The sequence below is a fragment of the Grammomys surdaster genome, unplaced genomic scaffold, assembly GCF_004785775.1.
Source record: "Grammomys surdaster isolate TR1022 unplaced genomic scaffold, NIH_TR_1.0 125849, whole genome shotgun sequence".
NCBI classification, from domain to species: Eukaryota; Metazoa; Chordata; class Mammalia; order Rodentia; family Muridae; genus Grammomys; species Grammomys surdaster.
Window position 1 is genome coordinate 2,475,427 of NW_021620675.1, and position 15,514 is coordinate 2,490,940.

Sequence of the window (15,514 nt, forward strand, 5' to 3'; positions counted from 1 at the left end):
AAAAAAGAAAAAGAAAAAAAACCCAAATATACAAAAGAAAGAGAGCAGAAGAGGGGGAAAATTCCAGCAATCCTGCCTCACACTGCAGAATGTTGATGCCTGGCGAGTGCCATCAGGCACAGTTGTGCAGAGCGCTTACAGCTGCTGCACAGATGCGAAGATAGCCACCTCAACTTGATGACCAATCTTTGCATGTCCGTGGCGCCTACAATTCCCAGAAAGCACCGCGGAGCGCGCAGGCGGGGCAGCGTGAAGACTGAGTTCTTTGATTGGTGATGAGCGCCAGGCCAATCGGAGGTGCTGTTGTTTGTCAGTCCCGGAGCCGGTCCGCAGAGGGAAGGTGGCAAGATGGTGTTGGAGAGCACTATGGTTTGGTGAGGAGCTTCGGATGTGTCCGGGGGCGCGTCTGGGTTGCTGGTGCGCGAGGCGCCGAAGCCTGAGGGCCTGGGGTGGAGACAGGGCCGCCGGGCGAGATGTGGCTTTGGGGCCCGCGGGAGACAGGCAGGCGACTCCCTGAGTCATCCTGGCCCAGGAACGCAGGCCCGGGGACCCTGGTTCCCTTCCCGGACCCTGCCCTCCATGTCTCCCGTAAAGCAGAGGCCAACTGCCCCATCCTCTCGCCTCCAACTTTTCCTTTTCTCTGTACTTTATCTCACGTAAACCTCACAACAGCATTCGAGGAAAATAGTCCTTTATTTCATAGTGAGTCGGAAGGACTTTAGGTGATCTGCTGTGCCACACAGCACATTAAGTGATCATGATAAGCCGGAGTCAAATTCAAAACTACACTGCTCTTCTCCGATGAATTAGGTCTTACCAGGTTTATACTTGGGATGAGTACCTGTTAGGAGTTAGATTAGAAACTGAGGACAAGAAAAATAAATAGAAATTAAGCTGAGAATATATTTTTTTCAGGGCTACAAGAGGGTATTCTTTTGTGTTTTCAGGTACTGGGAGTTAAGTCCAGAGCATTGTAAACGCTGGGAAAGTGCTCCACCAATGAGCCACACCCCTTCTGGATTGCATTTATTATTTGTTATTATTTTTTTGAATGGAGTTTTGACACTGTAGCTCAGGTTGGCTTTGAAGTCTTTATTTGAAAATATGCAGAGGCTGGCCTTGAACTTGGAATGAGTATGTAGGATTATAAGCCTGAGTCACTAGGCCCACGTTTCCATTTGGAGATTGGCTAGCACTGCCACATACATTCAGGCTGGCTTAAGCTTGTTCTCCGGCACTTGGAGGGTGAGGCAGAGGGTTTTCATGATCAGGACTACCTAGCAAGAGTCTGTCTCAAAACAAGACAACCAGGATGTCCAGGTCAATTTGAATTTCAAGCAAATCAGGAGTGATTTTTAATATTAAAAGGGAATTTAAGTGCAACCCAAATATTGCTCTTACAAGTTACTTGTTGGAGCTGGGCCGTGGTGGTGTACACCTTTAATCCCAGCACGTGGGCCACAGAGGCAGATTGATCTCTGCGAGTCTGAGGCCAGCCTGGTCACAGAGTGAGTTCTAGGACATTCAGAGAAACCCTGTCTCAACAGATGACAAAACAAAACAAAAACAACAACAAAATAGTTACTTGTTGGGGGTGGAGAGATGGCTCAGTGGTAAGAGCACTCTATGTTCTTGCAGAGAACCAGTGTTTGGTCCCAAGCAGCCATATTGTTTACTGCTGCCTTCTTGACAGGACCAGAATATCTAGTGCCTCTGATCTCTGTAGGTGCATGTGTGCACACACCTAAAAACAATAAAAATAAATCTTGAAAGTTATTATTCATCTGAAATTAAAATTTAACCTTAAGTCCCATATTTTTGTTTTCTAAGTTTGTTTTTACTTCTGGGAGAGAGTATGTTAAAATAGAAAAAGATGGATTTTTGAATCCAAACTATTTGCTGGCTGGCACTTACCTTTTGCACACTGTTGGAGAATTGTAGTAACTGCTGTGTGTCTCGTAAGTAGGTAAGCCATATGTGACGGTATAGAGTACTGTAGCGGCATGGTGTTCGGGGAGTCCTCAGAATTTAAGATCTGTAAAGAGACATGTTGAGGTCATTACAAAGTTGCTGAAGTAGAAGTCCCATGTTGGGGAAACAGACCAGAGTACCCTTAGCGTAGATTGTGGTTGTGAAGTGGGAGGAGTCACTGTAGAAACAAATGACTGAAGAGCTTGGACTCTGTTCTGTACCCCAGTGAGAAGATTCTGAGGGTGATGGAGTCAGACTTTTGTACAGACTGGCACTGATTTAAGAATATTGATCTGACCAAATGTGCACACCTGTAAAGGTGTCAAGAACACGGGATAGTTGAGACAGAGGGATCATGAGTTCAAAGCCAACTTGGAATGCATATTGAGGTCCTGTTTAAAAAAATATTTAAATATGTAAAAGGAAAGATTAGAACCTGAGACCTTAGCTGTTGGGGTGTAATTGCTCAGGAACAGAGTAATGAGACTCTCCTGTTTTCTATGAGGTGTCTTGTATTTCCAGGCAACAGTTTTCTGTAGGGGCCTATTCTAAAATGCATGTGCATTGACTTTAGCCTGCTGAGCCAGATTCTCGTGTTAGTTTTTTTAATACATGGCATTACCCTTGGACAGTAGGCTAGCCTCGAGCTCACTGGAACTCTGTTGTATTTATTGCTGTGATAATAGAGATGTTAGTGTAAATCAGATGTGCTGGCCTCCTGTGATCCCAGCACTTAAGAGGTAGGCTCAGGAAGCGCAGTTCAGTGCCATCTTCAGTTACAGACAGCTCATCCTGTTTCTAAGGGAGACTGAGGTTGAGGGAGAGAGGTTGAGAGGGGACAGAGTGACAGCATCTCGGTGTGTTGCTCCCCCCTAGCCCCCAAATCCTGGATTCAAAAAATCCTCTTTCCTTGACTTGCCGAGTAGCTGGGCCACAGGCATGCTCTGTTGCCTGCCCTGTGTTGGTGGACTCATTGATTTTGTGATATTGGAGATCACACCAGGGCCTTGTTTGTGCTAGGCAAGCACCCCACCACAGAACTTCATCCCAGCCGTATTCAGTATTAAAATTATGATGCCATGGAAAGGTTGGGTAATACCTTAAACCCAACTTTTTATGATTTGGGGGATGAAAGAGAGAATTACATGCTGCTGAGGGAAAGCAGTTCCAAGAAATACAGATAACATCACCCCATTCATACCAAGCTGGGGATAGGGAGAGCTGGGCAGTGTGGTGTTTTGTTTGAAACAGGATCTTGCTGTGTAGCCCTGCCAGGAATTCCCTGTAGTCCTCCTGCCTCTGGAATAGTAGGATTAACAGTGACAATGTGGCTTTTTAAGGGACACATGCATAGGTGGTAAGGCACCTGTGATTTTCCCACCAGTGACCCCTCTCTCTCCCCAGAGCTGGTGAAGATCGCACAGCTTCGTCGTTCATGATCAGCTCATGTCTCCCCCACCCCACCCCCGTCTTTCTGTCCCCTCACCCCCTCTCTCTGGAATGTGGCTCAATGGTAGATGGTAGGTTGTGTGACCAAAAAAGGTGGGAAACTGAGAAACTGGAGTCTATGCTTCATATTATGTAGACTCTGGTTTGGGTTTGTTTTTTGTTGTTTTCTTTGAGACTTTGAGATTAGGTCTCACATAGCCCAGGCTGGCCTGAAACTTACAATGTGTTTGAGGCTGGCCATGAATTCCTGATTCTCCTAGCTACATACACGAAGTTCCAGGAGTACAGCTGTGTGCTGCCTTACCTGTTTAAGATGAAAGAGTTCCTAGCTGGAGAGATGGCTCAGTGGTTAGGAGCACTGACTGCTCTTCCGGAGGTCCTGAGTTCAATTCCCAGCACCCACATGGTGGCTCCCTCTTCTGGTGTGTCTGACGAGATCAACAGTGTACTCACATACATAAGATAAATTAAATCTTTTTTTTTTGGTTTTTCAAGACAGGGTTTCTCTGTGTATCCCTGGCTGTCCTGGAGCTCACTCTGTAGACCAGGCTGGCCTCGAACTCAGAAATCAGCCTGTCTCTGCCTCCCAAGTGCTGGGATTAAAGAAAGGTGTGCGCCACCACCACCCCCCGACAAATTAAATCTTTTTTTTTTTTTTTTTTAAAAAAAAGAAAGAATTCTAGGTGATTCTGTGTTCCAAGAAGGCTGAAAGCCACGCTGTCGAAGGTCCTCCATTTATAGAGGCTGTTTCAGGGGAATCCTCCGGTATTCCTTTCTCTCTTTTCTCCTAATCTGACAGTGTGGACAACAGTGAGTACATGCGGAATGGAGACTTCCTTCCCACCAGGCTGCAGGCCCAGCAGGATGCTGTCAACATTGTATGTCACTCAAAGACCCGAAGCAACCCTGAGAATAACGTGGGCCTGATCACACTGGCCAAGTACGTGGGACACAGTGGGGCTGTGAAGGTGGGTGGTGCTCCCATGTTGGTTGCAGGTGATGACCTTTGGTTGATAGCACAGGTTGTGCTCATCCAGTCCTGCGCTCTGCCTCCTTCAGTGGTAGGACAGCTACCACTGTGCTGGGGGAGAATTTCTTGACTGACTTCTTTTTTCACACAGTGTTTTTCATGTAGTCCTGGCTAACTTCAAACTTGATATGTACCTTTTTTTTTTTTTTTTTTTAAAGTTTTTTGAGACAGGGTTTCTCTTTGTAGCCCTGGCTGTCCTGGAACTCATTCTGTAGACCAGGCTGGCCTCTAACTCAGAAATCCGCCTGCCTCTGCCTCCCAAGTGCTGGGATTAAAGGCGTGCGCCACCACCGCCCGGCGTACCTTTCTTTTTTTAAGATTTATTTTGTATTTTATATATATAAATGTTTTGCCTGCATGTATGAATATGTATGCACCATGCTCATGTATGGTGCCCACAGAGGTCAGAAAAGGGATTCAGATCCCCTGGAACTGTAGTTAGAGCCGATTTGAGCAACCATGTGGTTGCTGGAAAATGAAACCGGGTCCTCTGCAAGAGCAGCGAGTGTTCCTAACCAATGAACCATCTCTTCAGAAAAAAGAGAAAAGTTGCTTTTAAGGTCTCTAAACAAAAGATGAATAGCCAGGTGGTGGTGGCACACACCTTTAGTCCCAGCACTTGGGAGGTAGAGACAGGTGGATCCTTGATTTTGAAGCCAGCGTGGTCTACATAGTTTCAGGACAGCCAGGACAGAGAAACCCCATCTCCTGGGGAAAAAGAAGAAAGAAAAGAGAAGCTGAATGAATGAGGTTAGGAGGCACTTGTGTGACCTGAACTTACTAAAATGCTTTGCTCACACCTAGTGACTGTGAGGTGCTGACCACACTCACCCCTGATACTGGCCGCATCCTCTCCAAGCTCCACACTGTCCAACCCAAAGGCAAGATCACCTTCTGCACTGGCATCCGCGTGGCCCATGTGAGTCCTGCTGGCTCCCTGCTGTGAGGGTCGTGGTCATTTCTCTCCAGAGCTGTGATCTAGTGCTAAATAGAGCAAGCCGAGAAAGGACCTAGAGCAGTGGTTCTCGGCCTTCCTGACGGACGCGGTGATCCATTAACACGGTCCCTCGTCCAACCCCTCCCAGGTTGGGAACCCTGAAAACAGTGCTTATTCAGCATAGAAAGGATGGGGCAGGATGAGTATAAGATTTGGTCTTACATTCTGGTCCACGTGAGGCACAACAGAAAGAAGAGGTGTGTGTTGAGTGAGCATTATGGTCGACTTGAGGTTCGTAGGTGCTGCGAGGAGCAGGAAGAGCAGCCTGGTCCAGGGAGGGACATGTGCTTCCTGTGATTGACAGAAACTTCTTTGCCTTTCCCAGTTGGCTCTGAAGCACCGGCAGGGCAAGAACCACAAGATGCGCATCATAGCCTTTGTGGGCAGCCCTGTGGAGGACAACGAGAAGGACGTGAGTCCACACCTGCTGCCAGGCAGAGCCTCCATTTGGAAGGGTCTTGAAGTCCTTAGAACTGAACAGAGGTGTTAGGCATGTCATTTGGGGAAAGGTGGATGTGTGATTTCAGTTCTGGGGGCAGACCTTTGGTAGGATACTGAATTTCTGTGTTTCTGTGAGGCAAGTTCATTCCTCACTACAGAGAATTGACTTCTTGATTTTTCTCCCTTTCTTCCTAGCTGGTAAAATTAGCTAAACGCCTTAAGAAAGAAAAAGTGAATGTTGACATCATCAATTTTGGGGAAGAGGTAAGTCAGGATTGTAGGGCATAGGATCCGATCCTATGGTTATGAACATGGCCGTTCTTTCCTAGAGTTGAGTCCCCTCTGGGACTCTCTGGAGACAGCTGCAGCTGTAGACTGAGAAGCAGTTAAGTGAAGGAGGTGTCTGTCTTGTGCTATCTGCTCTGCAGGAGGTGAACACAGAGAAGCTGACAGCCTTCGTGAACACACTGAACGGCAAGGACGGAACCGGATCACATCTAGTGACGGTGCCTCCTGGGCCCAGCCTGGCTGATGCTCTCATCAGTTCCCCTATTCTGGCTGGTGAGGGCGGTGCGATGCTGGGTCTTGGTGCCAGTGACTTTGAATTTGGAGTAGATCCCAGTGCTGATCCTGAATTGGCCCTGGTAAGCAAATGTTGACCCTGGAGTTCTGTTCTCTGTACAGATACCCAGCTGATGGGACTAGACAGTCCTGAGCACTTCACACCACTGTTTTCTAAAACCCTTTCATTTCCTTGAAGGGCACCAATGCAAGACTAGCATCTTCATTTTTCCCAATTAAACCTCAGGCTCTGCCTTGCTTCTTCCATTTTCCCCTTACAGCTTGTCAGTGTTACAGCGTCCTCCCCATGTGGTAAGCCAGAGGAGGATTCATCCTGTGCAGGATGCCATAGTATCAGCTGTGGTCCCCAGGGGTTGATCTTGTCTTGCTCTTTACCAGGCCCTTCGTGTCTCTATGGAAGAGCAGCGGCAGCGGCAGGAGGAGGAGGCACGGCGGGCTGCTGCAGCCTCTGCGGCTGAGGCTGGAATTGCTACACCTGGGACTGAAGGTGAAAGAGGTGGATTCTGATGTCCTGGGCCTGAGGGTGGAAGCCATTTCAAGCTGCAGTGGGGAGGGCTGGGCTGGGCTGGGCTCTGCTGGGCTTGGGGAGCAGTGTGGCCAGCCCTTTGGAATGTCTACTAGGTCTTCCCTGCCCTTCTGTCCTTGCCCAGACTCAGATGATGCCCTACTGAAGATGACCATCAGCCAGCAGGAGTTTGGCCGTGCTGGGCTTCCTGATCTAAGCAGCATGACTGAAGAAGAGCAGATTGCCTATGCCATGCAGATGTCTCTGCAGGGAGCAGGTGAGCCAGGGCTTGTGTGGCAGGGCCTGGGCAGAGTTTGGGGTGAGGAACTAGCAGTGAGCAGACTGCTGCTCTCCTTTCCTCAGAGTTTGGCCAAGCAGAATCAGCTGACATCGATGCGGGATCAGCCATGGACACATCTGAGCCAGTTAAGGTGAGGGCCAGCAGTGACGTGCTGATCCAGACAGGTCTGAAATCCCTTTGTATTCAGATGCTTATCCTTTTAGGGCCAGGGCCTTCCCTAGCATTTCATAAGAAAGGTCTTAGAGCAACAGAAGGAAACACATAGGTGTGTGTGTGTTTCTTTGTAAACCTTGCCAAGGCAACAGAGTGAGTTAGAAAAGTGTTCCATTGGCCTGGAATTTTCTAGTGAGGGTGGCCTGTTGTCTCCATCTGTAGCAGTTCTGTGGGACTCCTCCTAAGAAGGTCTAGGGGAAAGGAGTGCCTGGTGTTCCCTCCCCCCACCCCCTGCAAGAAAACTGCTGTGGTGCTGTCTGGTTTTCCCCTATGAGCTCCATTAGCAGAGGGCTTCTGTGCTGTCAGGAATGCTCACCTTTCGTGGGCATGATCTTGCTGACTTGCCCCTTTCCTTCCCTTGGCTGCACACCCCCACCCCTGCAGTCAGGAGTGGGCAGCATCATACTGCTGTCCCTTACACTGTGACCTGGCCACTGCACTCTCTCTGCTGCTTCGTGTGCCCAGTTCAAGGTGCCCTTTTTCAGGAGGAGGATGACTATGACGTGATGCAGGACCCAGAGTTCCTTCAGAGTGTCCTAGAGAACCTTCCAGGCGTGGATCCCAACAATGAAGCTATTCGAAATGCAATGGGCTCTCTGGCCTCCCAGGCCACCAAGGATGGCAAGAAGGACAAGAAAGAGGAAGAGAAGAAGTGAGGCCTGAGGAAGGGGCAGCCGAGTCTGCCCAGGAGACTGTAAAATGGGGTTGGTAGGGGCTTAGGTGTGCCTTGCAGCCTTTACAACGGAATAAAGCGTGACAAGTTTTTCCCTTTGCTTCAGATAGTGACAGCTTTGCACATAGAGGGGGGCGTGGGCCTGAAGGGATGACCTCTTCCTGTTCAGCAGAAGGCTCCTCCTGTCATCTCCATCCCGACAGTTCCTTGGGCTTTTCTTTTTTCATTAAGAGAAGCTTTGCTGAGGACTCACTCTTAAATCCCAGTCCATACCTGATTCACAGAATATAGTATGTATGTATGTATGTATGTATGTATGTATGTATGTATGTATTTTTGAGACAGGGTCTCAATATGTAGCCTAGGCTGGTCTATAATAAGTATACTAAATTGACCTCACACTGACAGAGACCCATCAGCCTCTGCCTTTCCTGTTCTTGGGAGTGAGGTATGGACTACCATGCTGGCTCAGAAGAGAATTATGAGGGGTCTGGCAAGGTGGCTCAGTGGGAAAAGGCACTTGCCATGAAAACTCCGTTAAGAATTTTTTTCTGGCTGGGCGGTGGTGGCACATGCCTTTAATCCCAGCACTTGGGAGGCAGAGGCAGGTGGGTCTCTGTGTATTCATGGCCAGCCTGGTCTACAGATGGAGTTCCAGTACAGCCAGGGTTATTCAGGGAAACCCTGTCTTGAACATAAAACAAATTATGTTTTCTATATAGGTGTTTGCCTTCATGTATGTCTGTGTCTTACGTGCGTGCTTGGCATCTACAGAGGCCAGAAGACAGTATTGCTTCCCTAGAAACTGGAGTTACAGTTGGTTGTGAGCTGCTGTGTTGGTGTTGAGACTCGTTTGAGTCCTAGGTTTGGTCCTCTGGAAGAGCAGCCAGTGTTCTTAACTGCTGAGCTCTTTCCAGCCTCTATGATAAGAATTTGATTCCCAGAGTCCACCTAAAGCTGTAAGGACTTGTCCTCTGGTCTCCACTTTGAATGTCATGGTACACACGTGTCCCCCCACCTCAGTCATAAAAAATAGAATATCAAGTAAAAGAGAACTATGAACCAATCACTACAGGACAGTAAGAAGGAAAGATTGAGGCTCTGGTGACCTCAAAGCAGGTTCCTGAGGGACACTTGAGTTCTCTGAAAAGTAAGGAAGAGATGGGTGTGTGCCAGCAGATGGAGACACATTTAGGACCTGAGCAGCTTGTAGGCTAGTGTTTGGAGTGGCCTAGGACACCAAGGACCATTATTTTGTAGACCTAGTTTCCTATGAACACACAAAAAATGGTGTGTCTCCACAGCTTTTCTGGTGAGTTATGGAATAGAATGTAAAATTCATATAATTTTACTCTCTCTTGACTTTTTGAGACATGGTCTGTGTACCGCAGAGTGGTCTCAAACTAGTGATGACTCTTCTGCCTCGGCCTCCCCAGTGCTGGGACTGCAGTGCCACCACACGTTGTGTCCTCGGCCTCCCCAGTGCTGGGACTGCAGGACCACCACACGTTGCATTGTGTGATGCAAGTGGTGACTAGCGTCTGACAGACAGGAAGCATGGAACCTGTGTTTGCCCTAAAATACAACAAAACAAGCACATGACTGCTTAGTCAGGAGTCAGAGTTCTGACACCTACATGTGGGCAAGCTAGGCTTTACTTTTTTCTTCATATGTTTGCAGTCCAGCCAAGCTGAGCTATCTGTAAAACTCATGGCAGTCCTGCCATAACCTCCCAAGAGCTAGGACTATAAGCCAGGCTCCTGTGCTCAGTATATATGTATCCCTTCTTATATTTTTGTGAGCCTATTCTTTAATGGCTGAGCCATCCCTGCAGCCTGCCTCACCCCCATCATCTCACTAGGTAGCTCTGGAACTCACTATGTGGATCAGGCTGGACTCAAATTCACAGAGATCTGCCTGCCTGTGCCTCTCAAGTGCTGGGATTAAAAAACATAGGCCACTATGCTTGACTTTATGTGTGCCTTTCTCAACTCAGAAAAAAATAGGCTGGCTTTGGTGGGTTTGCTTGTGGGTGGGGTAGTGTGCCCATATAGTAACACAAACGTAAATGTTAGAATTTATGGGAATTGTGTTCCTACCTCCTTGTGACTTCTAGAGATTGAATTTAGGTTGTCAGCACTGACTTTGCCCACTGAGTCATTTTGCCAAGCCTTTTACTTATTTTATGGTAGTGGGTGCTTTGCTGTATGTCTGTACATCTTTTTGACGTTTGTGTGCCTGATGCCTGTGGAGGCCAGAAGAGGGCACTAGATCCCCTGGGACTGAGACAGTTGTAGGGTATCATGTGGGTTCTGGGAGCTGAACCCAGGTCCTCTACAAGAGTAGTCAGTGCTCTTAACTTCTTAGCCATCTCTGCAGTCCAAAGTTTGGTTTTTTTAAAAGTCATATGTATGTGTTTGACCTGCATGTAAATGTGCACTATTTGCTTGCCTGATACCACGGAGGCCAGAGAAGGCATCAGATTCCCCAGAACGGGCATTACATATGGTCCTCTTGATACTGGGAGCCAAGCCCAGGTTCTCTGCAAAAGTAGTAAGTACTCTTAAACTGTTGAGCTATCTTCTACCTCCCATCAGCCCCTCTTGTAAACCAGTTTTCTCATTTCTGTATAGGTAGATACCTACTATGACACTAGGTATTAGACTGTTAAAATCCCATATAGCAGAATTGTCCGATTGCTTTGTATGTTTGTGTGTGTGTGCTCACCTTCACACTCCAGGTGTGCTTATATGGTGACAAGGGTGGATCCAGTGTATTCTTCAATCCCTTTTCCTCTTATTTTTTGAGATGAATGTATCACATAGGATCTGGGATCTTGCCAGCTTGTAGACTGGCTGGTCAGTATCCACAGAGATCCTCAATTGTCTTCCAGTGCTGGGATTACAGGTACTATGTTCTATCTTGCTTTTACGTGGGTGTTAGGGGCCAACCTCAGGTCCTCATGCTTACATGACAAACACTTCAACAACCCGACTGCTTTGCTAGAGCATCTGATGCTGAGCTGTCTACAGCTCTGCCTGTGTATTTCCAGACGGGTTTCCTTCGGAACCCTTGGTGCCTCACATTTATTGTGCAGAACAGGCTGGCCTCCAGCTTAAAGAGATTTTGCCTGTGCCTCTTAACAAGTGCTGGATTAATGATTTCTTTCCACATAATTGGAAATGCTTATTAAGGGAGGACCTCTAAGAAAATACAGATTAAGCTATAAAACCAGCTTCAAGTGCACTGCAAGTTTTGGAATCATTATTTTTGTTATGGTCCATAAGGCTCACAGAGGATAATCTAAAAGGAACTGACCTTTTTGTATAGTGTGTGTGTGTGTGTGTGTGCGTGTGTGTGTGTACTTGATGGCAGGTGCCTTTACCAGCTGAGTCATTTCAACACCCTGCCCTGCACAGATTCTTTCCTGAGTTTAGTCACTTTATAGCTGGATTGTTTGAGATTGGGTCTCTGTGGCTCAGGCTGGCCTTGAACTCTTTGAACCTTTCAAGTGCATGAATCATCTGACTCTTGAAATCCTAGAAGTAACCTTTTTATGTACTTAGGAGCTATGAGAGAGATATAACCTCCTATCCTGAGAGAACAAACTCAGTGTAGAATATAGGATATATTTTCTAATTTTATATATATAAAATATGCTTTTTTAAAATTTTTATCATTTTTTTTTCTAGGCAGGGTTTTACTGTGTAGCCTTGGCTATCCCGGAACTCACTCTGTAGAGTAACCTGGCCTTGAATTCACAGAGATATCAGGTCAGGGTAATGAGGCAGGGTTTGATGGTCCAAGAACTTCATGAAGTCAGGGCAAAGGTCTCATAAAGCCCTACTCACCCTTGACCATCTATACTATAGATTCTGTTAGCTGGAATTAGAAAGACACTTTCTTTAGTAATGTAATCACTGGTAAGGTGCTATGTTCCTATAAATAACTTTGTACTATATACTCAATGCTCCTGTCAGCAACCCTGGTGAAATTCACTGAGGCACAACATACACATAGAAAAGACATGAGAGTAAAATGGGGGTCAATTAGGAAGAAGAAATGGGTAATATAATGTGTATGAAAATATAGTGATCCCGGGGGGCCAGGAGGAGGGATGCCAGGATCGGGATGGAACGTGAATGCAAAAGTGAAAGGTGAGCTGACAGGAAGAAGCTGGCGCAAGGAGATGATGTGGCAACAGCAAAGAGGGCAAAGGGAAGTGTCCTGACACAAGACAGCAGGAAATGAGGACTGGCCAGATGGCTGTGCGGCAGCATGGTGTCAGCGACGGCTGTGCCATGCACCTGCTCCTGTGTCAGCTGGGACCCACCATAGGGTGGGGGGAGCAACTCTAGGACTGAGTTTAGGAAAGAGAAACACTTCAGGGGAACAGTGGTACATACCATTAATTCCAGAACCTGGACGCAGAAATGAGTGACTTTCTGAGTTTGAGGCCAGCCTGGTCTACAGAGTGAGTTTCAGGACAGCCTGGTTTACAGAGTGAGTTCCAGGACAGCCAGGGCTATACAAAGAAACCAAAAAAACCCAACAAAAACAACGCACACTGCTGCAATGGAATGGCAGGGGTGGTGCCAGTGATGCATAGCTGTGCAGCTCCCAACTGGAACTCTCCAATGCTACTCCCAAAGCCCTTAAAAGGCGGTCCCTGAGCCTGGTCTACAGAATGACTTCCAAGACAGCCAGGGCTACACACAGAAACCTTGTCTTGAAAAACAAAAGAAAAAAACAACAACCCTGTTTTGTTTTTTTGAGACAAGGTTTCACTATGAAGAGCTAGTTGGCCTGGACCTTCTTACCTGAGCCAGACTGGCTTCAAACTCAGATACATCTGCCTCTGTTTCTGGAATGTTAGAATTACGTGTGTGGGGTCACCACACCTAGTGGAGGACCTTTTACATTAATAACCAGAATTGTGGGCTGGAAGAAATGTTAGCGGTCCCACCAACACAGAACTACTCTAGGGAGTAAATTGAAGGCCAAAGGAGAGAGAGCTGGGTGATATGTAACAAATCAGTGAGATGGTTCAGCAGGTAAAGCCACCTGCAGCCAAGCCTGATGACCTGAGTTCAATCCCCAGGATGACATGCTAGAAGAAACAACTGTCATAAATTGTTTTTAGACTTCCACATGAAGATGACGCCTCTCCTTCCCACTTCATACACATACACACACACACCAAATGTAATTATAAAATTTCAAATCACTTCTTAGCTGTTTATATAGTATCACACATCTAAAATCTCAGTACTTCAGAGGCTGCTGCAGGATGATTTCCAGACCAGCCTGACCTACACGGTGAGTTCTAGGCCAGACTGGATTCCAGTCTCAAACAAACTAAAAGAGACAGGTTCTCACTATGTAGCTCAGGCCGGACTCTCAGTGCTGGGATGACAGGTGTGAGCCACCAGGCCTGGCTTGTCTTAGAGCCTCAACCCTAGAGGTCCTGCTATAGGCATCAGAGACCAACCGTCCCCCAGTGACCTCGTTCCTTAGCTGTGCCTGTTTTCCTTTTTCACTTCTTTCTTCCTTTCTCTTACTTGATTCTCTTAAAATTTTTTATGTTAAGTATAGACATTTGCCTGTGCGCCATGTAAGTAACTTGTATCCCTAGAAGGCAGGATTGGACCCCCAACACTGGAGTTACAGGTGATTGTGAGTCTCCATGTGGGTGCTGGAAATTGAACTTGGGTCCTCCGGAAGAACAGCCAGTGCTCTTAAATACCAAGACATCTCTTGAGCCTCTACACAGTATTAAAAAAAAAAGTCCCTGATAGCTTAAATTTGGATTTTTTTCCCTAAGAAATGGAGAAATAATATAGCATCAACTTTTAAAATGTGTTTTAAACTTTTTTTTTTTTTTTTGGTTTTTCGAGACAGGGTTTCTCTGTGTAGCCCTGGCTGTCCTGGAACTCACTCTGTAAACCAGGCTGGCCTCGAACTCAGAAATCCGCCTGCCTCTGCCTCCCAAGTGCTGGGATTAAAGGCGTGCACCACCACCGCTCGGCTCCAAGAAAGTTTCTAGTACAACACATTCAAGCTCTGGACAAAAATATATGCCACAAATAGTATTAGGGTCTAGATGATATGTCACTACATGCTTAGATAACTTACTAGTCAGCATTCAGTGTAAGAAACAAAACCAATCCAGGTATTTTAGGGAGAAAAATTAATTTACAGCTAACAGGCCAGGTGCCCTGGGGCTGGCCTTTCATCTCAGCACACAGGAGGCAGTGCCAGGTGGATCTCTATTAGTCTGAGAACAGTCTGGTCTACACAGGCCCTGTTTCAAAAGGGAGGGGCAGGGTTGTCAACCCTACTTCCTCCCATCTTGGGACCATTAATTGGGTTATTTTTGCTTATTTCTTTTGGTCCCTGGGCCTTAAATAGGCTGACTAACTCTGTGAAACAACAGATAGACAATTTGGTAGCAAAACCTATTCAGATACATTATCTTAAGTTAGCTATGGAGGACCACGAGACTCAAGATGAGGTTGTTACTCTATCCAGGGTGTTCCCAAAACCCATCTCCACCCAACCTAAAAGAGGGGACTTCTGCCCCTAGACCAAGCAGAGAGGGGCCACCCAGAACCCCCTCTGACTGGCGATCTGAATTCTTGCTTAGGCTGTGAGGCTAAGCACTGCAAGGGAATATAAATAAAAGTTAAAAATAATATCTCTCTGGGTTCCCTGAGGGACAAGCCTGACTGCATAGGGGTTGATGTCAAAAGTATCCCCTCTCCAGGAAAAAGACATCGGGATGGATATGGCCCTCATGCCTCACTGGACAACGACAGGGGGACTGGAGCCATTACAAGGTCCCCTTCAATTACTGGAGGTCAGGCCTCTATCCCCACCTTCAAAAGATTAGAATTGCCACAGCCCTTCTATACTTAGAGAAGGAAGGAGATGTCAGGGGCAGCCTTGCTTATACACTGAAGGCCTAAAATCAGCTATAGGCCTAAAATCAGAAATAGGCCTGTCATACATGTATGCTAACAAAGTCTTGGGTCTTTATGGAAAAACACTGAAACAGATGGCTATAAGCTATTGTAAACAGGCAGCTTTTGTGGAAATTTACCAGCCTGAGTAGTCATAGACCTTGTAACTAGGTAGCCTTGGCAGACAATGCCAACTTAGATAAGGACAAGTGAATCATAGGCAGAGTCATAGTGACCTGTCCCCTGAACCTTCACTCAGCCAATCCCCTGTTCTGAAAGATATCTGTACTCCCCCTGAACACCCACACTCCAGTGTCATTCCCTTCCCCACGTTCTGCCTTTTTGTGTTTATAACCCCTGTATGAATAAGTAAAAATTATGATTTGATTA

At 46.9% G+C, this 15,514-nt stretch overlaps 1 protein-coding gene across 4 annotated transcripts; it reads left to right on the forward strand.

Moving 5' to 3' along the window:
* The first annotated feature begins 267 nt into the window (after nt 1-267).
* On the forward strand, nt 268-8,263 carry Psmd4 (proteasome 26S subunit, non-ATPase 4). 4 transcript variants are annotated; one of them, XM_028789611.1, is made up of 10 exons: nt 268-374; nt 4,220-4,360; nt 5,255-5,369; nt 5,773-5,859; nt 6,084-6,152; nt 6,317-6,532; nt 6,849-6,966; nt 7,121-7,252; nt 7,339-7,406; nt 7,975-8,263. In XM_028789611.1, the coding sequence occupies exons 1-10, from the start codon at nt 349-351 to the stop codon at nt 8,143-8,145; spliced, it is 1,143 nt and encodes a 380-aa protein (XP_028645444.1). In that variant the 5' UTR covers nt 268-348; the 3' UTR covers nt 8,146-8,263. The 4 variants fall into 4 exon arrangements, with proteins under 4 accessions (XP_028645444.1, XP_028645445.1, XP_028645447.1 ...); XM_028789612.1 differs by having other exon boundaries at nt 6,849-6,957; XM_028789614.1 differs by having other exon boundaries at nt 284-374; nt 7,874-7,986.
* Nucleotides 8,264-15,514: the final 7,251 nt, after the last annotated feature.

Excerpts from the sequence above, each read along its gene's own strand:
- Psmd4 (XM_028789611.1), top strand. The coding sequence starts at position 349 with ATGGTGTTGGAGAGCACTATGGTTTG. Across the intron at positions 6,153-6,316 it reads TCATCAATTTTGGGGAAGAG|GAGGTGAACACAGAGAAGCT; the intron begins GTAAGTCAGGAT and ends TCTGCTCTGCAG. Across the intron at positions 7,253-7,338 it reads GATGTCTCTGCAGGGAGCAG|AGTTTGGCCAAGCAGAATCA; the intron begins GTGAGCCAGGGC and ends TCCTTTCCTCAG.